Here is a 21,726-nt window from a genome sequence, read left to right as displayed (position 1 = left end):
CCAACTCAGTCAGTCAACATTATGTGATACTTAGTTATCCTGTGGGTGGTATGACTACCCACAACAATTCAGCCCTCCGCCACTCAGGGCTCTTTCTCAAAACGGAGAAGTGAGGATCCTGGAAAGTGGATTAGCGTAATCTGATAACTGAGGGGTTTTGTGTTTCCAACTCGGTCACTCAGTGGCTTGCTCCTCAGCCTGGTGTCCCCCACCCCAGCCCCAGCCACCGCCAGGAAAACACTGCACTGATCCAGCAGAACAGAGGCCAACTGGTAGGAAGGCAAAATGCTTGACTCGGCTCTATGATAACAAAGGTTTGCCGCAGAGTTCCTGCTTGTAAGCAATTTCTGAGATGTATCAGTTGAATCAATTGCTACAGAAAAGGAAATATCCCCAAATCTGGGGTGGTTACATTGAAAGCCTGGGAGCATAGCCGAGCCTGGGAGCAGAGCCGTAAAGGAATTGAAATAGGTTTCCTTTGCACCCAAAGACATTAGGGTTGCCTGAAGAGCTTGACACACGCTGGTTACACGCCATAGAACTGTACACCTGAACACAGGGAATTTGACTGTCTTTAAATTAGGTCATGATTTCCTTGAAACAAAGTGAGGCAGTCAAAAAAGGTAATAGAATGAGCTAATAAAAGACCAAGCAATGTTGGTTGGACACTTTGTTTTGAAGTGCTGTTGGCAAAAGATGAGACTGAAAGATGGTCCATGTTGACAGATGGCTCTCAGATTAGCACGGGGGCGGTTCTGGCTGGCGAACACTCTCCTTTTGTGATAGGACACCCAAAAGCCATTTTCAGTGTAAACTTCATGCAAGTTTTGGCAAGCAAAAACAGAGAGTGGAGGCTCATTCCAATCTTCCCAGATACCGCCGTCAGGGTGATAATTTTGACTTTCACACAGCAATGGGCTTTCTATCTTCTAGGCTATGTTTACACAAGTTTATTCTAGAATCTGGCTAACCAGACATTCCATCCCATGAGTTGTCTGAATGTGAAAGAATAAAACAGAAGGAAAAAATTCACAAGAACAGTAGCAACCAATTCTGCTATAATAATATTTTGCTAATTGGAAGTCACTGCAGAGACCTGCCCCCCCCCCCACCTCCCTGGGTCATGAGTCAAGTTGCAGTCTAGCCTTATTGCATAGTTGTCCACAGGTGGGCAACGGTCTGGCTGCTGAACAGGTTAGATTGCTAGGCAGAAGCTTTGGAGCTGGGGGAGACTTTGGAATATTAGTGACCTCCCTACTCTTCTATTAGGAAGTTCTAGAGTTTGAGGTCAAGGGAACGGTGGAAGAGGGGCTTAGGAAATGACATGCCCCACAAAATCCCATAAGCTGACAGGGAAACTTCCCAGTGAGCCAGGCTCAGACTCTGGTTCTCCTTCCCCATTGAGAAGCTCCGTGACAGCAGGTTACCCTACAGGCCTCCCTCACATCCTTGAGTAAAGGCCAGACCAGTCCCCGGTTCTATGGAGGCCAACTACTTAGCTACAGGCTTGATACTCAGGGAAGGCATTACTATCCCAGTCACCTATGAATTGGGCCACTCAGCCAAAACAGAGGACATACATTTAAATATGAATTTCACATAAACGACATCAACAATTTAGTATGTCCCAAGTATTGCATAAAACATACTTACACTAAAAAATTAAGTGTCATTGATCTGAAATTCAAGGTGAACTGCACGTCTTATATTTTTATTTGCTCAATCTGGCAACCCTACCTACAAAGGAGACAAATCTGTCCTCATATTGACCTGCAGACAAGGGCACTGGTGGTCGGGCTGCTGCTCTGAATTTCTATTGGAAAGGGGCAGACAGTAGGCAAGTACCAAACTTGAGACCCTTCCCTCCGAACTGCCCCCTCCCTGCTGCCTCAGGCTTCAGCCCCAGGCTGCTGCCACCCACCTGCCCCTATAATCAGCTCAAACAGCCTCAGACCCGCCTGAGCTTCCTTGCAGTTTTTGTGGTTGTCATTGGTAGTTCTTAGGATCCAGGCCTTCCCCGTGTTTCTAAAATTTCTCGGGACTGGGGGCGCCTGGGTGGCACAGCGGTTGAGCGTCTGCCTTTAGCTCAGGGCGTGATCCCGGCGTTACGGGATCGGGCCCCACGTCAGGCTCCTCCACTATGAGCCTGCTTCTTCCTCTCCCACTCCCCCTGCTTGTGTTCCCTCTCTCGCTGGCTGTCTCTATCTCTGTCAAATAAATAAATAAAATCTTTAAAAAAAAATTTCTCGGGACTGATCCTGAGGGAGGGAGACAAACCAGATCCAGCCGGTTGGCCATCTTAGCAGGAACTTGAGCCATGAATTGTTTTTAAAGAACATTGTGTTTATTTATTCTATATGTGATTTATTAAAAGGCACTAACATGGAAAGAAGGATGAAAGTAAATAAGTCAAAATAATCACAGTGATTGATTCTAAAGAGTGGGAATTTGGATAATTGCTATTTTCCTTTTTCTACCTTTCTGCTATGTAAAGAGAAACATCCTCATTCCCCCCCCCCAAAACACACACACTCACACTTTTTAAATAAAGTAAAAAATAAGTATTACTTTATTTAAAAGTAAAAAATACCACTTTCATTACATGCTGAATTCATACATTTCCTCTTCTGCCCCATTGATCTCGTTATGTGATCACACCACTGTAATTACCAACGCTTCCTATTCCATGTTGGTTTCTGAAACAGCAATTCCTGCTCTTTGTTTTCAATCTTTTCTGGTCATTCTTGTGCATTTTGTTGCATTGGTCCTGTTGCTATCGGGTGTCCCTAGGCATCTCAGAGTTTTTGTGATGAATGCGAACTCCTTGTCTTCTGTCATGTTTTCTGATTACTGGAAGGCAGTGCCGGAGAATTATTGATTTCTGGACCCACTCACATCACTACACTTTATCCCAGTTATAATGATGAGGTTAAATGAGTAAGAGGCAGAACCAGCATCCAAGGACCGACCGACCTCCTTTCAGACTCTGTCTCTCTCCCCGTGTTAGGGAGGTACGCGTGGTCTCGCCCAGGACTCTGGCTCCATCAGTCTCCCCTCTAGCCATGGGCCGAGGTGCAGGAGAGGAGAGGCTGGCCTGACCTTCCCCTACCACTCCAGCCCTTCCTTGCTTTGCCTGCCCTCTGGTGGAGGCACCGCTACCCTGGGGTGCTGCCAGCAGACAGAGGAGTGGGCCCCTCACCTACTTGGAGCACCTGCCTGCATCTGCCAGGTGATGATGTCAGCTGGGGACGTACTCACACACTGAGGGCAAACACCAAGCAGCGCTGTCCTTGAGCTTGAGAATCCCAGCCCACACTGGAAGGAAGAGGAATGACTGCTTTTGCCCAAGCTGGCAAGCTCATTGCTCTCTCCTCCTCCAGCTCTGGACTCGGTCCAAGCTTTATTTTGCCTTGCCTTTCCCTGAGAGCCCTTGCTAGTCTATGAAGCCTTACATCCCCTACTCTGACTTCTAGTTCGTTCTTCAGTGATGAGGGAGTGCTGAGTGGAATGTGACTGCCTTTATCCTGTGTTACCTTTGCTTCACAAAATGTTCTTCCAAACCTTAGATACGTCCTAGGGGACTCAGCAACCCAGCAAAGCTACCCGGCAATACGGTTTAAGATTATCCGTGGCATAGCTGGGTTGTAGACGCTGCAAATAATAAATTATTAAGTTCATGTTGGATTCAACAGAATTGTATGCCTACCCTTGAAAAAATCCCTCTTACCTGTGAGAGCCAGAACACACACACACAAGCACAAACACACACACACACGCACGCACACACCAGAAGACAAGGACAATGTGTGCAAAGTATGAAGACATGGGAGCCACGGCAGATCCACTCTGGAGGGGCTAAGTGGATGTCGGTTCCTTCAAAGGGAAATCTTTCAAGATGTAGGAAAATCATAGTTTAAAACTAAATCCTCAAATACCATGATGCCTCAACAACCTTATCAGGGTGCAGAATATAGGTGCTTATCTCATGGAGATACTAAATGCTCCAGAAAAAAAAACAAAACAAACAAGAAAGAGCTCCATTTATTGCAGAAGCACACCCATCATTCCAGAAAGAATCTACGGAAATCTCACCACTTCTCCGGAGAGAAGATTTCCCTGTTGACCGTTAAAATCCAGAGACCCTCGAATGCTCCCTGAGGTTTAAGTGTATCATCTCCAACAGCACCCAAGAAACTGACTGGTCTACCATCATGCCCTTCTCCGCTCCCCAAACCTCCTATTTCCCAATTCCCTCATCATATTCATTAGTCTCTGGGCTCATTCCAAGTTGGCCAACTCTTGCTTAATAAACCAGCCCTCGGGGTGGGGGGGGGAGGAGGGAAGGAAAAGCATTTGGACACATTCCTTTAAAAGGAGTTAGTGTCTCTCATTGGCCCAATGGGAGCATATCCAGAATCCCCACCAGAGGAAATCACACAGAGGCTACTGAGACACCTGCCTGTGGGGTCACACCCCCTTTCAGCACTATTCCAGGAAGGGAGGTGACAGCAGCGTCCAGCTCCTCTGATATGACCTGCATCTGAAACTGGCCCTTTCAGAACGGCTTCATCCCACTGATTCCAGAGCTATGCTTGGTTTAGCACCCTCGAAGCCCCCCTGCAAAGCTGCATATCATCCATTGTCCTTTGAGTGCACACAAAGAAAGCCAGCTAATTCAAAGAGTCCTCTGTTGAGTGGCTTCCTCTAAGAGATGAATTTTTTTGTAAATAATGAGTCATTGATTTTTTTTGTTGTTGTTATTTTTTACCCTCTGTCTCTGGGCTTTTGTATGTTTACCCTTCTTAAAGCAGAGCACAGAGAGGTACCTACTCTCCAGGTTACCTTGACTCAACCTCTCCGAGCTTAATGGCTCTCAGTTTCCCGACATCATCGTCATTGTCACTGTCCTCAGCATCAGTGTTGGCTCACGTGGTGCCCACAGGGCAGCTGGGTGTCAGGTGGCCCAGCGTGACACCCATCATGGGACAAGGACTCCTAGGCCACCGCTGGATGGCCCATGGGCCCGGCCCTCCTGGAGATGGTGGAAAACACAGCCCCACATCCAGAAGCTCCTGCCCATGGAAACTCCCTGGTAAATGACGCATCAGAGATGTCTCAGACAGGATACACAGCTTTACAGACAAGGTGGGTGTGCGTTCAGCAGCTAAATGCAATCCCATCTCGAGTATCCGTGGATGGATTCACTCTGTGATTTACCTATGAGAAATGTTAAACCAAGCCAGCGCCCCCAGCCTCTCCTTGTATGCTCAGGCTGGGCCCTCACGTGTGTGCCAGAAACGTGGCCTCTGGAGCCCACGGGGAGAGTAAGGCTCATCGGAAGCCCTCAAGGCCCATCCTGTGATCGATCATGACACGCACTGTCCGAACTGCAGATTTTCAAGTTTGTTCTAGGGCCCCTTATACGACTCCCCTGCGCCATATGCGTCCATCTTCCCTTCCTCACAGCCCAGCAGGCTGGCGGTGGGGGGAGTCATGCGGAACGACGCCTCTATATCTAGGCCACAAGACCCTAGGGGGGACAGGAGACAACAGTCCTGGTTCCAGCTTTACTCTCAACTTCTTGTGGGACTCCAGGCCTCACTCTCGTCACCAGAAATAGGGAAGCTCTTGATGGTGTACTTCGTGAGCTTTTCTGGAGCTGAAGTGAACGGCAACGGCCAGGGGGCCTAGATCCCAGATCACGGTCTGGCCTCCGAGGAGGACGTGGCCCTGCCAGGTGTCCCAGGGCTCCCTGTGCTCATGCTGTGCCTGCTCGTATACATACGGCGACACCTTATTGTAGTGGTTCCTTTCCTTGAGGCGAGGGGGATGACAGTGCGTCCTCCGTTGTCGTGGCCCGGGACCCAGCACATTGTAGGTCCCAGCAAATATTCGTTGAAAGGATACATGAACAAATGAACAGATGCACGTTGGATGAAGGCTCCGGTCGGCAGTGCCTCTCAGATGTAACCGGGGTGAGAGATGGCACTGGAAGGCAGGGAGAGAAGGGCTCCCGTGATGTCCAAGGTTATGGGACACCGGGCGGTGCCAAAGCCCTGCATGGCTTCTGGCTGTTACTTCCCAGCCTGTGACACACACCCCAGACCTCGACAGCACCCCTGAGCCCTGGAAGGAGCCGGTGGATGGCGTCAACAGCTTCCTGCGGCACCGCAGTATCACCCGGCCCGCCCAGCCTGTGCCTGCAGGCGGTGGCGACGCGCCGTTCCTCCTGCCGGGGTGTCTAGGTACCGCACTCTCTGTTCACAGAGGCCCAGGAAGAGCCACAGGGGCATTCCATCGGTCCCCCACTTCAGACAGCTCTTGCTCTGGGTCTTCTCATCGCTAAGGCTCCGTCGGGCTCCAAAAGCCCGACTCTACTCCTTCATGTCACTTCTCTCCCCAGACACACCCAGTCGCCACCACGTTGCATGGAGACTGTTGTTTCATGAATGTTCTTGAGATATACGTGTCCGTGTGTTCACGCTTTGCACATGCACGTCTGTTGGGAGTGTCTGAAGAACTTGACTGTGGAGGGAAGGGGCTGTTCCACCTTTACTTAAATGCAAGCTTGAATGAAAAAGCACCCCATTTTGTTGCTACGATTGGCTGAAGGGGACTTGAGAGCTGCCTGCCCACCTGTGCAAGGTATGCCCCTGCCCCAAATCTGGGCCCCAGGGAAAGGCCTGTTATGTCGGCCGTAGAAGGGAGCAGATCAAAGAGGCCTGGCCGTGAGCAAATGTTGCAAGTCGTGAATCTTGGTGGTTTCTTGAGATGGACTGGTACGTCTCATGCCCTTTGGGCAGGAGCTATTGCCATGGAACGCAGGGGGAAGGGGACCATGGGCTGGAGGGTCTGACCCCCTTAGAGGCAGGCCGGGTGGCACCTCTTAGAGGTCCCAAACGGGAAGGAGGTCAGCTGCCCTGCCATGCACCGATAGCCCTGGGGGAAAGGGTTTCCGGTTGTGACGTCTCCGGTGCCACAACAGACTTCTCTTTTCTCTGCTCAGCCCCTGGCAGTTGTAAACTGGCAGAGCCATGTGTGGCTGCCCCTCCAGACAGCCTCAGCTCCCCTTTCTCCTTCAACGCAGACCCAGGAGGAAGCCGTGGTGTCTGCTTTGTTCCCCGCTGTGTCTCCTGTGCCTAGAACAGTGAACATCTGGCACACAGTAAGTGCTGATAAATAGTTATTAACTAAAGGAGAGGTCCATCCCAGTGTATGCAGGGGTTGGGGGTGGGTAGTTCGGGGCCTGGGTCCTCGGAGATTGTCCGCAGGGACTTGGCTCTGTGCGTCAAAACAGTCTGGTCTATGGAATTACCGAATCCCCTCTGTCCCCACCCAGCCTGCCCTTCCTTCTCTGGCCTTGGCCTGCTTGGAAGCCAAAGCTTCTTGGTGTGTCCCCTCCCCACCCCACCCCGACTTCCTAGGCTTTGGGAGGCGTGCTCCGTGCCTTCCTCTCCTCCTCCACTGATCTCCACAGCCCTGACTGCCACTCCCGCCTGGTCTTCTCAAAATCTACCACCACCCAGGACCTCTGTGTCCCTCCGGGGATGGGAGAGCCCACCCTGAGCTGGGTGGACAGGGAACAGCCTGGGGCATACCATAGCTCTTGACCCACCACCCCCCAAAACCTCAAGAAAATTCCTCTGGACAGACCCAGGAACGCTAAGGTAGTTAGAGGAACTCAGAAGAAGTGGAGAACAGAGAAGAGTATGGAGCTCTTCTCTAAACCAGACAACCTAACTCGGGTGAACTTCTGCCACAGTTCCATGCAGGGTAGTAGGAGCAAATTGGGGGTGGGGAGAAAAATACCCTTGACCCTCAGGGGTAACCTAGCTCCCAGACCATCAGAAGACCAAAGCAGTGGAAAAGCACAGTGACCTGCAAGCCTGCACATGTGGTCTCAGGAAACAGGCAGAAAGGGGTCAGTACCTGCATCCGGTTTATCTGAGAATCTTTCTTGGGGGTGAGTTTCAGGCAGAACCATGGAGGAGGTTAAACATCAAAACAGAGAACTTTCCTTGGCAGAAAGGAAAGAAGAAGGTATTGATAGTCTCAAGTTTTGAGGTTTTAAAGGGGACAGTGACACAGGCTGTCAGGAGGCTGGGCCGTCCTCGGCATTCATGTAGACATCGTTCACCCGCGAAAAGGTCACGATGATGGTCAAAGGCCACAGAAGGAGTGAAGGAAGAAGAGAAGTGAAGGACTTACCTATTTCCACTTATGTCACCAAAGTCAGTGAGTGAGACAGTCCAGCTCTGGAAACAACAGTCCGGGTAGAAAGATCAGAGAGAGGAGGGAGGGAAAGAAGTGGGCAGCCCCAGACACGAGGCAGATGGAAACGGGGTGAGAGGTAATGCCTGGGAATAGGACTCTCTGGAGAGGGCATGGGAAAGAAAGGAAGGACCCAGGCAGGAAGGCAGACTGGAGTCACAGGAAGCGTGATTAGAGAGAGCGGAGGTGGCCCCTGTTCCCACGGGCACAGGCTACGGTGCTCCCTAAGCCTCTCCACCGGCGTCTGTTCCGTGGAAAGCTCTGAGAGTTTACTCAGCACCGGTCAGGAAACAAGTGTCTCTTCTCTGGAAGGAAGATTATCATGCAATGAACACAAAACAAAGACAATTATTCTTTCCGCCCCAGACGCACGCACCACCCGGCTCGGACCTGGGGGCCCTGGCAGCTCGGTGAGAGAACTCCTATGCTCCTCTCACCCTGTATCAACAAAAGCTATGATTCATAGGTTCCCTGTGGAAACTGAGACTCTCCAGCAATCTCTCAACGAGGAGAGCTCCCCCCGCCTCAGCTGCAAGGAGGAAAGAGCTCCGCGCACAAGTGCCAAGCTGTCATTCCAGGCCGGTGAGCGTTGGCTAACCCATCGTTCCACATGTGTCTCTGAAAGGACACCTGTGTGGGAAGACCATGGAATCTGGCTCTGCTTCCCATAGCTGGGCACCCCTGGTCTGCTGGCTTTACCATTCAGGGACTCCGTTTCCGGCAACCGAATACATTTCCATTCCTAACAATGTCCCTGTCTGGCTCCCCCCAGGGTAGAGGCAGGGGGGTGAGATGCAGAAAAAAAGGGGAGACCAGGAGCTTGCAGGTTTCCATCAGTTTCCACTAATGGGGATGTAGGGCACAGCCCACAAGACTAACAGGGAAAATAAGACAAATGTCTGGGGTGCCCTCCACTCAGTGCAACCACTGAAGCTCTTCTGATGAAGACTGAAAGCCAGGGATCCCCGGCCTTCAGCCAGTGTGGCCAGGCTAGGAAGCTTCTGGAATAAGGCAGCCTCAGACAGAGCTGGGAGGCAGTTTATGGTACATCGGTGACTTCGTATAAATTCATGAACTTCAGTTCTGTCTTCCTAGAAGGACCACAAGCTTGTTATTAAAGAAAAAGAACGTGTATGTTGCTCCTTTCAAATCCCCACCGGCCTTGCCATGGGAGGGACACGCGGCTGGCTCTTGGCTCATTCGTGCTTGATGGCACCGGGAGAGAGGATTCGACAAATGTTTCCGCAGCATTCACGGGTCGCAGGCATTGCAACAGCTGTTTCCCACATGATTCCTCATCGCAAACCCCACTTTACAGACACCCGAACTGAGGCCCGGGGAAGCTTTGTGAGCGGCACAGGGTCTCACAACGAGTAAGAGGTGGGGCTGGGATTCGAACCCATCTTCCCACCCTCACAACTTCTCTCCACAGGAGACAGAGGGGCAGGTCCCGAGAGTCCCATAGTGGAGCAGACAGGATTTCCCACTCCAGGAAATCAGGTGTGACCTACACAATAGAGAAGGAAGCTTCTGAGAAAAACAAAGGCGCGATTCCATCTGGGTGGTTTCCTAAGAAAGATGAGCGTGGAGCAGGATTTTTAGGACCTGGAAGGCCAGTGTGGGGCAGGGGACACAGCGGGCACTTGCTGCGAGAAGGCTCTGGAGCAAGAAGCACCGTGGGGGGAGAGGAAGGCCTGGGAAACAGGGAATCGGCACTTGTTTTGACACACGATGTTTGCACAGGAGGGAGTGGGTCCCAGGCCTAAGAAAGCGGGTTAGAAACGAGGCGGTGTTTGTAGAACCCATTAGGAGATGCATGATTAGGACATGACTGAAAGCAATTAGCGCACTTCTCATTAGTTGCTGATCAAGTTGCGACTGGAAAGGAGTTTCCGCGTGGGGGAGAATGCCAGGGAACCAACCAGTGGCCCTGACACCATCGCGGAGGGGCGCTGAGCGTGAGCTCAGGGCCCGCGAATGCCTGGGAGATGCCATCAGAGGCCTCCCTGGGCAGCGCCCCACCCCTCCCGCAGGCCCATAAAAGCCAAGGCGGCCTGGGGCTCCCCAAGTGCCCCGTCTTCTCCATCCCCTGTGGCACGTGCCCGTGTCAGGAGTTCTCCTCGCCAGCCTCGCTCAGCCACCATGTCCAGGCAGTCCAGCATCACCTTCCAGACCGGCAGCCGCAGGAGCTTCAGCACGGCCTCGGCCACCACCCCAGCGGCCGGCCGCTCCCGCTTCAGCTCCGTCTCCGTGGCCCGCTGCACGGGAGGCGGTGCGGGGCTGGGCAGGATAAGCGGCGCCGGGGCGGGCTTCGGGAGCCGCAGCCTCTACAGCCTGGGGGGCACCCGGCGGGTCTCCATCGGCAGGTGCGGCGGCAGCTTCCGAAGTGGCTTTGGGGGCAGGGCCAGCAGCGGGTTTGGGGTCAGCAGTGGATTTGGCTATGGGGGCGCAGCCGGAGGAGGCTACGGAGCCTCGGGCTTCCCCGTGTGCCCCCCTGGAGGCATCCAAGAGGTCACGGTCAACCAGAGCCTCCTGACTCCCCTCAACCTGCAAATCGACCCCGCCATCCAGCGGGTGCGGAAGGAAGAGCGGGAGCAGATCAAGACCCTCAACAACAAGTTCGCCTCGTTCATCGACAAGGTGAGCCGGGGGGCGACATGTGTGCCACTGGGGTGGGGGGGCAGGAACTCTTGGAGAGGCCCCCCCCACGCACAGGGAGCAGCACTGCAACGGCCTCCCTGTGGAAAAACGCATCCGCTCAACAAGTACTTCACAAGTGGGACCAGACTGGCCCTCAGGACCTTGTGGAAATTTCCCTCATCCTCCCTGGGGGCCGCGCGGTTGGTTCCGCCAACACTGAGGGAAGAGTTCAGTTGTTCTCCACAGGAGACGTTCCCGCCGAGCAAACTCCGCTCACCCAGAGCAGGTGCGGTCAAGACACTCGACCCCAGAGTCGAGTCTCCCCATAGAGACCTCCGTGCCCACCACACCAGTTCTATGCAGGCCCCAGAGAGCAGGGGCGTGGCTTCAAGGGTTTTCTCATTTTGATTTGGAGTTGTCAATCATATCGCCGACAGATGGGTATCCAGTGAAAAGCGTATTTTTCTTCCCTCCCTTATTAGTTGGAGTGTCTGGCTCTGCCTCCCCAGTTTCTCAAGATTCCATCCTCCCTCCCTCCAGGTGCGCTTCCTGGAGCAGCAGAACAAGGTCTTGGAGACCAAGTGGGAGCTCCTTCAGGAGCAGGGCTCCAAGACGGTGAGGCAGAACCTGGAGCCCTTCTTTGATGCCTACATCACTGACCTCCGCCGGCAGCTGGACGGCGTCACCACGGAGAGGGGCCGGCTGGACGCTGAGCTGAGGAACATGCAGGACGTTGTGGAAGATTTCAAAGTCAGGTAAGGGGAAGGCGGGCTTCCGGTCATACATGGTCGTCTCAGGACTCCTTTTTGTAAGGACCAGCAAGGTGCAAAGCAGCAAATGCCAGTGTGCCAGCAGGGAGGTGTGGAACTTGCAGTCACCATCCCATGATTTGAAGAGAGCATGGAGTAGGGTCACAAAGGGACTCTCATCTCACGCATCACTATGAACAAGAAGCCTGTTCTAATCTGTCCACATGACCCCAAAGGGATGTCTGCGTCATCTAACATAACATGGCTATTCTGGAAAGCATAACACCATTTCACAGCCAGGATATTCCTTAACTCCGCTGGCGCGGACACTATAATTGAGCTGGAACATTCCCCGTGTACGCGAGGCCATCCTCCAGGGAGAGGCAAAATTTGGCCATCGTCCAGGCTGCAGTAGGTGAGGTATCCAACAAGAAAGGATGGCCCCCCTAACCCCTTAGCTGGCTTGCCCTTGGTTTCTGAGTTAGAGCCACTTCTATTTACTAAAAGTATGCTGATCACATGGCTGCTCTGAGGTTCAGTGAGAACACGTCAAAATCTACCAGGAACAGTTTCCTTCCTGGACAAGCAAAATTCACCCCACAGTTCCAGCAGACACTTGAGGCGGCAACATTTTTTAAAGATCGAAGTTGTGCCTCTCTAAGATGGAGTTGCTTAAGTACCTAATTCCATTTCCGTAAGCTCCCCGCTCACCTTCTAGTCTTACAAAAGGAGGAAGAAGAAGAAGAAAAAAAACTTCTGGCAGAAGAAATGATTCCCCTTTTATAGAGGGAGAAATAGAGGTTAAGTGAATCACCCCAAGTCAGGCACAGGTCAGTGGAAGAGCTGGAAAGGATTTGAGGTCTCTTAACTCTTGCTACACCAGAAACACTCCCCAGCCTCGGACGAGTTCAACTGAACACTTGCTCAACAGCACGCCCCCTCTCCTCTGTGCTCACAGGTACGAGGACGAAATTAACAAGCGCACCACTGCCGAGAATGAGTTTGTGGCCCTGAAGAAGGTGGGTGGAAATGTCTCTCATAGGAGAAGATCCGAGACTGAATCTCGGAGTATGCAGTGACTCGACCCTTGAAATGGCACATAACCCTCGAGAGGATCTGGAGAGTTCAAATCTGCCAAAATACTCCCTCTGTAGTTAGGGCCCCCTGACCCTGCTAGGGTTTCTGTTAGCTCCAGGGACTCAAGCCCCCAGTTCTCTGCAATCACCCACACACCCCAACCCCAAACCCCAGACTCAGAGTTTGCTAAAATCTAACCCGGGAGGGCCAGGGAGGAGTCTGTCCAAGTTCCACTGGACTCGCTGCTTGGGGCTGGGGTCTCAGAGGAAAATCCTGTGCTGTTGTTCTAGGATGTGGACGCGGCCTACATGAACAAGGTGGAACTGGAGGCCAAGGTCAACTCTCTGACTGACGAAATCAACTTCTTCCGGATGTTCTTTGAGGCCGTAAGAGGCTGCAAATGTTTTTGTCCCTCCTAGGTCTGGAGCCTGGAAAGAAAAGGAAGCTGCAGAGAATGTCATCTACATGGGGCCTCCATCCAGCATCTTGCCCCAGAGGCTCCAAGTTGGGGCTTGGGTGGTCACGGGCACCTGGGAGACCTGCTTGAAATCTTGCCACACTAAGCCCTACTCCAGCTCTGAGGCTGCTCCCCCCACCCCACAGCATAGCAAAGAGGGAGTGCCGATTCTCAAATCCCAGGTTCCTGGGTAGCATTTCCAAGGAATCAAGACACACCTCTCCCCCTCCCCTCCCAGAAAAGTTCATAAAAGGCAAGTTGCCCCTCAGCTCATTGCTCAGGGTGCTTCTTGCCCTCCGAAGATGCCTCATTCTGGGCACTGCCACTGTGAAGGCAGAGACCTGGGTCTTTGAAGGGGAGAGAGAAGTAGGGAGCGATGAGGTCACACTGTACAGGGAGAAGCAAGGTCCTAACACTCACTGTATCCTAAAAAACCTTTGAGGCTGACCTATGGATCAACATATGTCATATTCAACTCAATATAATTTGGACCAGAGGACACTGACCCACCCTTCATACTCAGGGAAAGCACAAAGGTGTGGGTCTTGAGAAGCTATGCTGGGGGACACACCCCCATCGCACTGGTCTGTGACCCAGAAACTTCTCAGGGATTGGCATGGGAGTCCCTAAATGGCTTCGTGTGCCCAGGGAAGGGCTGGAAGAATCCCTGCAAAGAAGGGATTCCTGACCTAGACGGGTAGTCAGTCGCGTGATTTCAAGAACCTTTCTTTTTATGCCTTGGTGACGCTGAGTTTTCTGCCTCTGCAGGAGCTGTCCCAGATGCAGACCCAGGTCAGTGACACGTCCGTGGTCCTGTCCATGGACAACAACCGCAGCCTGGACCTGGACAGCATCATCGCCGAGGTCAAGGCCCAGTACGAGGACATCGCCAACCGCAGCCGGGCCGAGGCTGAGTCCTGGTACCAGACCAAGGTGAGAGTGGGCACCTCTATGATAGGTTCCAGGGCTAGTGTTATCTGAAGCCCTGAATAATCATTTAATTATTAGCCACGAGCATCAGGAAATACATGAGCATTTCTGTTTCTTTCAATGTGGCGCAAGTGTCTGGTTCTATGAAAAGTCAACTTGAAATGGGTGTGGAAACCCAGCCATTCACACTAACATGCAGTCAGGCAATGTTGGGTGCTCAGGACAGCCCTCGTCCCCATTATCACTTATGATCTGGTTGGGCCTGGGTGAGACTCTGAAACAACCAAGAAATAGTCATGCAGCTATTTCTAAATGGCTTATTTATTCGACACATCTGTGTCAAGCAGTGTTACAGAGTCGTAAATAAGTAAACTGCAGTTTAATTTTGGTCTGAGAGAGCATGAAGTCAATGGAGGGGTCATGGAAGGGAAAAGACCATGTAATAAAAAGCTTCCAAGAAGAGGTGGGTCTTCCTTCCATTTGGAAGCATCCAGAGACAGTAGATTGCCAAGGATGGGGGAGGGGTTTAAGGCTGAGCAAGCAGTCCTGTGGGGGCTGGAAGACAGAAACGAGCACTTTGCCAAGCAAAAGTCTCTATATCAGGAAGGGGGGGTTGGGATGACCTTGGAGAGCTACTGTCCAAAGTCACAGATGGTCAGAAGAAGGTTTGGCGTTGGAGGGTGTAGGAGACTGGATAGTCCAATCCAGGAGATCAGCTCCCTGCCAAACGCAGACCCCTCTCAGGGCCATGCCTGAGGGTGGCTACATGTGGCTTCCACCCTTTGCCCTGCTGTGTGCACTGCCTTAGTCCCTACCACTGCAACACGGTAGGAAGGAAGAGGGTGTCAGGTGCCAGGGGTGCACGGTGCAGAGTCACGCCCCCTGCGGAGGCAAAGGCAGATGGTGAATGGGGATGAAATGTGCCTGAGCTGAAATTTACAGTGGTTGGAACTTACCCTTTTGTTGGCCGTTGGTTGTTCCCTTAAACCACGTGTATCTAGAACTGGAGGAGCTGGGCCACTCAGCACTTTGAAAGGCAGACAGATCTTCACTCGGGCAGGGGCTCTTCTTCCCTGGGGAAGGTGTGGGCAGGAGAGAGGGGCGTTGGTCTCTCCCTAATGAGTGCATCCTGGATATGCACCACTAGGCAGAGAGCTCCCTCAGATGGGGGATCTTGTTAAAGTCTTCAGAACCATGACCCCTCCAGCCTGGCTCCATCCAACACCAATGCCCTGCACCTCTCCCCTGCACCCCCAGTCCAGATGTCTGGAGGACTACCAAAATTCATGGTCACATGGGTCTGGGTGTATGCCCCGTGACCGGGATCCCCAAAGGACGCTGACACGTCACCTTTCCTCCCCCCTGCCCAGAGCTCACCATGCTCCTCCCTGCTCCAGGGTCTTCACACAGGCTGTCTCCCCTGTCTGGAATGTTCTCTCCCCAGCCTGTCACTTACACCACTCCTTCCCATCCTTCAGCACGCAGCTTGAGCCCCTCTATCTCTGGAAGGACTTTCCTGACTCCCTCCCCACAATTCCATATCTGGGTCAGATTCCTTTGTTACACTACGTTCATTTCCTAAGGGGCACTCATCCCAGTTTGGAACTATAAATTCAATAATAATTCATTAACATCTATCTCCCCCAATAAACTGTAAGCAGGGGTCTGATGATGCTCTCCGTGATACTCCCAGAGCCTAGCACGTGCCTGGCAAGTAGATGTGCCTAAGAAATGTCACACAAACGAATGAGCGAGGGAGTGCGTGAAGGATCAGTGAATGGCTGGGCCCGCAGGTGGTCCGGAGAGCCAGGCTGTGTGCACAGGGAGTACCCAGCCCAGGCATTTGATGAGGTGACTGACGCTGCTCTGATTCCATCAGTACGAGGAGCTGCAGGTCACAGCGGGCCGGCATGGGGATGATCTCCGCAACACCAAGCAAGAGATCTCCGAGATGAACCGGGTGATCCAGAGGCTGAGAGCCGAGATCGACAGCGTCAAGAAGCAGGTAGAGTTTGGGCAGGGCTGAGAGCTCCTTGCTCGCTCATTTCTCCCGGGTCATTCTGCCGTGCTTCCAGGACCCCGCCCCAGAAGCACCGCACCTCCAGGGGCTGTCAGTAAGGCTCGTGGCTTCCTCCTTTTCTTACAGTGCTCCAGCCTGCAAACGGCCATCGCTGACGCAGAGCAGCGTGGGGAGCTGGCCCTCAAGGACGCACGGGCCAAGCTGGTAGACCTGGAGGAGGCCCTGCAGAAGGCCAAGCAAGACATGGCCCGGCTGCTGCGCGAGTACCAGGAGCTCATGAACGTGAAGCTGGCCCTGGACGTGGAGATCGCCACCTACCGCAAGCTGCTGGAGGGCGAGGAGTGCAGGTGGGGACAGGTGGACCAGCGCCACTCCAGCTGCGAGAGCATTTCTAGGGGCTCAGGTGCCTGTGGCCCCCTCCTCTCCTGGAATGCAGATAGAACTGGGCTATAAGGGGAAAAAAAAGGTGCAATTTCCTTCTGGGCCAGTAAATCATTATCAAAGGCCCTTATCTGAAGTACAACTGCTTTTCACACCCCATAGAAATCTAGGATCTGATCAGGTCCAAACTAGTCAAATTCTATCAAAGGAGAAATTGTGTTAAGTGGTAGGTCTGGGTACATGGTATGAAAGGCTCTGGGCTGAGAATGAACTGTCCCAGGATTTGGGTGGACAGGCCTACCACTAACTAATTACGTAACCTCAGGAAAGTCAGTATCCTTTCTCTGGTCATCAAATTCTTCGGTGATGGAATAAAGGGGCCAAATCATCTGATCCCCAAAGCTCAGTGGGAGCTTCGTGCTCTGCCGATTACCAGCTGTGTGACCAAGGGCAAATTACTTTACCTCTCTGTTTCTCACCTGTGAAATGAAGATAACTATGGTTTCTATCCCATATGTTATTAAGAGGGTTAAAATAAGGGAATACACATGAAGTTCTTAGAACAGTGCACGGTACACAACAAGTGTTCGAAAAATGCCGGCCATCATTCAGTTTCGTGGCCAAAGATACGGGCTTTGGAGCCAAAGGAGTCTGGCTTCAAATCTAGCTCTGTGATCATGGGCAAGTTAATGAACCTCTCTGAGCTTCAGTTTCCCCATCCATCACACTGAGGTAACAATACCTACTTAATGGGGTCATGGGAGAATTAAGTGGCATAATGTAGTAACAGGTAGGTAGTGCTTTTTAATGTTCTAAGTATGTGTTTATGAATGAAGCCCAGTTCTGTCCCTAGCACGGGAAAGCAAAATTACTCCAGTTGCTACAATAATAGGCTGATCGTTGTTATTGTTATGTTTATGACTCAGTCTCCTCTCCACACCTCTAATCACCCCAGCACTGCCCCGTGCAGGACAACAGTCCATTGTTGAGAGAAATCTTCTTGTTCCTTAAGGAGCCCTGCCTTTCCAGCCGACCCTAGTGTATGATTAGCTTTAATTTTCTCCAGGTGTCTACCTAGTTTGAACCAAAAAAAGGTATTTCTGAGATTACAGGTTTTCCTCCTAGAACCTCAAACTCTGCGTTATGTCATTCATTAGATTATTAATACTACTAGTATTTAAATAATTTCAACCTCCACTTACTGCTGCAATAAACATAATAAAGGGTTTTTTTAATGTGCTTAATTGCAAAAATGTGATTTCAAATGCCCACGAGCTGCTGGACATAATAGTAACGTTCCTTCTCCCTCCTCCTCTCCCACCCCCACCCCCACCCCAATCAGGCTGAGCGGAGAGGGCGTTTCTCCAGTTAACATCTGTGAGTATGACATCCTCTGTGTCAGCTGGTGTGCACGTGGTTGGGACAGAGGCGGTGGCACCATGCGGGAGGTCGGAGGGCATGCATGAGGCATCGGAGGGGACCCCACGGATAGGGTTCATTTTGACGTTTGAGGTCTTGAATTCGTTAAAAGGAGAAGCATATTAGGAGTCTTTTTTTTTTTTTTAGGACAGAGTCTTTAATGTCCCAATTCTTACCTCTTTGCAAGGGACAGAGCACCACAGAGAGGGTGAGAGGAGGTTTTCTGGGACCCTTCTACATGGGTTTAGAAGACCCACAGGTTCTGCCCCCTCCCCACCACCTCCTGGGATTCCACACCTTTCTCACTGGGGGTGCAAGTCTAGTTCAGACACGAGCATTCACTGCGGACAGGATTTATGAAACCCTGGTGTGTTCTCAGCCTTTGGAGGGAGGCTCCACGCTGGGCCCAAGGGCATGGCCAGGAAGGCCGCCCCCTTCCAGAACGGTGTGCAGAGCAGCCCTGCTGCTCCGTCTTACGCTGCAGAGCAGGACAGCAGAAGGTTACCCGGGTCCCTCAAGGCAGTGAGAGCACCTCGGCCAGGGCAGCCGGGAGCAGCAGCCCGGGAATGGGAGCAGTGTTAGCGAGCTGGCACAGTCCCGTGCCGCTGAGGGCAGAAGTCACTCGCAGAGCTCACTGCTGGCACCGTGAGGCCAACAGGGGTGACTTTTACAGCTTGCATCCCGCAAGTGAGTTTGGTTTTCTTGATGCGGGATTCACAAAACCAATGATTCTATTAACCGACGGCTCCAGAAGGCGAGCCCTCGGAACTCCCCAGCTGTCCTCCTTCGCTGATAGCCTTTCCTGGCGGCTCCAGAGACCCCCAGAGCTAGTTTGGGGGGTGGCTGCCATAACCTCCGAGGTTCCCTCTCTCTTGAAAGCGCCTGAAAGTCCGTGTTTGTTATCTAGGGCTGGCACGTCGCAGTACCACAAACTGGGGGGCTTAAAACGAGGGAAATGTACTGTCTCACGCTTCCGGAGAACTCTCGGTGCTCCCTGCCCTGCATCATGCCGATCTCTGGCTCTGGGATCACATGGCCCTTTCCCTATGTGTCTGTCTTCATGTGGGTGCCTTTCCTCTTCTTATAAGGACACGAGTCCTATTGGGTAGGGCCCTCCCTAATGATTTTATCTTAACTGGATTCCATCTGCAAGATCCCATTGCCAAATAAGGTTGCATTCATGGGTACTGCAGGTGAGGACTTCAACGTATTTTTTTGGAGGACACAATTCATTCCCTAACAGTCCATTGTTATTTCAGTTTCCCTTCTGAAGAGCCCAGTGTAGGGTACGGGATGTTAAAGGTGATGGGTGGTTATGAAAGTTAGGAAATGAGCAGGTGGGGGAGGGGGGAGAATGGGAGCAGAGTTGGCTGGCCAGTGGGTCATCTGGCACTTGGTCTAGCAAGATTACCCCAGCCCCATTCTGGGATTCGGGGTGCAGAGGCTGGGGACACCGAGGCAAGTGTGTACGTGCCCCCCAAAAGGAAGAGAGACACCAGAGCCAGACCCACAGAGGGAGATGGGGACAGAGTGGCAGGGGAGTGTGTTGGGATCAAAGGGAAAGAAATGCTTCCTGGAGGCAAGAAGTCTCCATTGAGCTCTGGAAGGAAAAGCAAGACACCAAGTAGCAGAGAGGAGGCAGGAAGCCATTAGACAGGGAGCATGCCCGGCATCACAGCCCAGGGAAAACCAGGCTGAGCACGGGACAGAGCTCTCACTTAGGTGGGTGGGGCAGCTGGAAGGAGGCAAACAGCTGCCTGACCAGACAACCCCATCCTCACACCACGGACTTCGGGGCGCAGGCCCTGACACTCCAGTCTCTTCTCTCCTGCCCTGGCTTCTGACCCTGTCCCCTGTCTTCCGGCAGCTGTGGTCACCTCCACCGTTTCCAGTGGCTACGGCGGCGGCAGCAACATTGGAGGCGGAAGTCTGGGTCTCGGTGGGGGCAGCAGCTACTCCTTCACCTCCAGCACCGGGCACAACCTGGGCGCAGGCCCGGGCGGCTCCAGCTTCAGCACCAGCAGCAGCCGGGGCCTCGGGGGCAGTGGTTCCAGTGTCAAGTTTGTCTCCACCACATCCTCCAGCCGGAAGAGCTACAAGCATTAAGTGAAGCCACCCGCTCCCCCACCCCTGCCCTGAAGCCTGTCTGCTTTCTGACCTGGCCTGTCTATGCTCTCAGACAGGATATCTGGGTCCTTCTCCCTCTTCTCCCCTGGCCCACCTGTGCTGCCGGGAAGGAAGCCTGGTGTCCTGGCTAAACCCCTTCCCCAGCTTGAGCCAGCCTCCCTGCTCCTGACAGTCCCCAGAAGGCTCCCACACCCTCTCTGTGCCGATGCCCCCCCCTTTCAAGATTCACATTTGGCTTATCTTGCAGAGACCCCCCCCCCCTTCAACTCTTCCTTCTTCCTCCCCACCTTCCAGACACAGAGTTGGGGAGTGGGTGTTTTCCAGGCCGTCTCAATGCCAGGTTCGCAGCCCACCCGTCTCACGGTGTTTATAAGCTCCCTGCTGGGAGTGAGGGCTCTCTCTCTTCCCTCCCTGGAACGTGTCTATTAAATGCATGTGTAATGTGTTTGGTGTCCAGCCCTCTGCTTGGCGTGGTGATGCAGCACAGAACAGTCCCCCTTCTCTCCGGGCCACAAAGAGTGCCCAGTGCACATCCGATCTTCCCTGCTTCCCTCAGAACGAAGACTGTTGGGCTGGGGAGATGGGAGGGATGAAGGGGGGCAGACTGCCAGGCAGACTCCATCCTGGTGTTTCTGCCACTTCCTCCCGCCTCTTGTTTGGATGCCTTCTTTGAGAAGCCCAAGCCCCTGGGCAGCTCTGTCCATCCTCCCGACTTTGCGTGTCATTCAGGGCGATACCATCCCCTCCCAAACCCAGACTGTTTTCTGAGGACAGTGACGTAGGGTGGGCCGCCCAGCCCTCCTCGAGCAAAGGGGCTGATTGTTCCCTGACAGCTTCAAACTTGCAGACCTGAGCAGAGAAATAACAGGCCAGGAGAGGAGTTAAAAGTCAGCCCTGGGGGCAGTGCTTTCACCAAGCAAAGGAGCCACTGAGACCATAATTGCAGGCGGCAGTGAGGCACCCAGGAAGCTCCCACATTCCTGAGTTTACAGTCTCCGGAACCCCTCCCATAAGGCCTGAGCCTGGCATCACCTGGAGTGAGGACCACCCATGTGGACTTAGAGGAAGTGGGCTCAGGGCTCAGGACCCTGCTCAGACCTGGTGGAAGTCAGGAACCAGGAATCTGAACCACAACAAACCAGCGTGCTGTGCAGGAAAAGCTAAGTGGCAGGAGCAGAGAGGCCATGAACCCAGAGAAGATGAGTGTAAAACCAGGGGCTAAAGTCAGGAAGGACTGGGGGGATGGCAGGAAGGAGAGAAATGACACCGAGGGTGATCGTTAAATGTCCCTGGTCCCCAGGGACGAAAAGAGTAGAGGGGACAGGAATCTGGAGAGAAATCCTGAGTCTGCCACCCTCAGACAAACCCCCTCCCCTCCACCAGGGTCAGGTGCAAAGATCCTGTGGTCAGACCACAGTGCCTTAACATCAGCCCAGCACTCACCAGCCATGTGACTGCGGCCGGGTCTCACAACGACTTTATGCTTCAATAGCTTCATGAGCAAAACAAGAATAATAATAGCTACCCCACGGTGCTGCGTGAAGATTAAATGAGAAAACTGGTGTAACTCCCTATAGTAGCTGCTCAATAAACGTTGGCAACGATTACTCTCACCCTCACCCTCACAAAGTTAGATGAGAATCCAATGACATAAT

At 52.8% G+C, this 21,726-nt stretch overlaps 1 protein-coding gene across 1 annotated transcript; it reads left to right on the top strand.

Annotated features, from left to right (window-relative positions):
* The first annotated feature begins 10,413 nt into the window (after positions 1 to 10,413).
* On the top strand, positions 10,414 to 20,516 carry LOC103675651 (keratin, type II cytoskeletal 75). The gene is made up of 9 exons (XM_008704767.2): positions 10,414 to 10,911; positions 11,452 to 11,666; positions 12,619 to 12,679; positions 13,028 to 13,123; positions 13,963 to 14,127; positions 16,004 to 16,129; positions 16,271 to 16,491; positions 17,868 to 17,902; positions 19,812 to 20,516. Exons 1-9 carry the CDS (start codon positions 10,414 to 10,416, stop codon positions 20,048 to 20,050), a joined length of 1,656 nt encoding a protein of 551 aa, XP_008702989.2. The 3' UTR covers positions 20,051 to 20,516.
* Positions 20,517 to 21,726: the final 1,210 nt, after the last annotated feature.

This window comes from Ursus maritimus, unplaced genomic scaffold (assembly GCF_017311325.1).
Source record: "Ursus maritimus isolate PB19 unplaced genomic scaffold, ASM1731132v1 scaffold_26, whole genome shotgun sequence".
NCBI lineage: Eukaryota > Metazoa > Chordata > Mammalia > Carnivora > Ursidae > Ursus > Ursus maritimus.
This window is presented reverse-complemented; position numbering and strand designations above follow the sequence as displayed.

What these genes read in the sequence shown, in the direction of transcription:
- LOC103675651 (XM_008704767.2), top strand. Translation starts at nt 10,414, where the DNA reads ATGTCCAGGCAGTCCAGCATCACCTTCCAGACCGGCAGCCGCAGGAGC. An exon ending in AGTTTGTGGCCCTGAAGAAG is followed by an intron (nt 12,680 to 13,027) that starts GTGGGTGGAAAT and finishes CTGTTGTTCTAG; the next exon opens with GATGTGGACGCGGCCTACAT. An exon ending in TCGACAGCGTCAAGAAGCAG is followed by an intron (nt 16,130 to 16,270) that starts GTAGAGTTTGGG and finishes CTTTTCTTACAG; the next exon opens with TGCTCCAGCCTGCAAACGGC.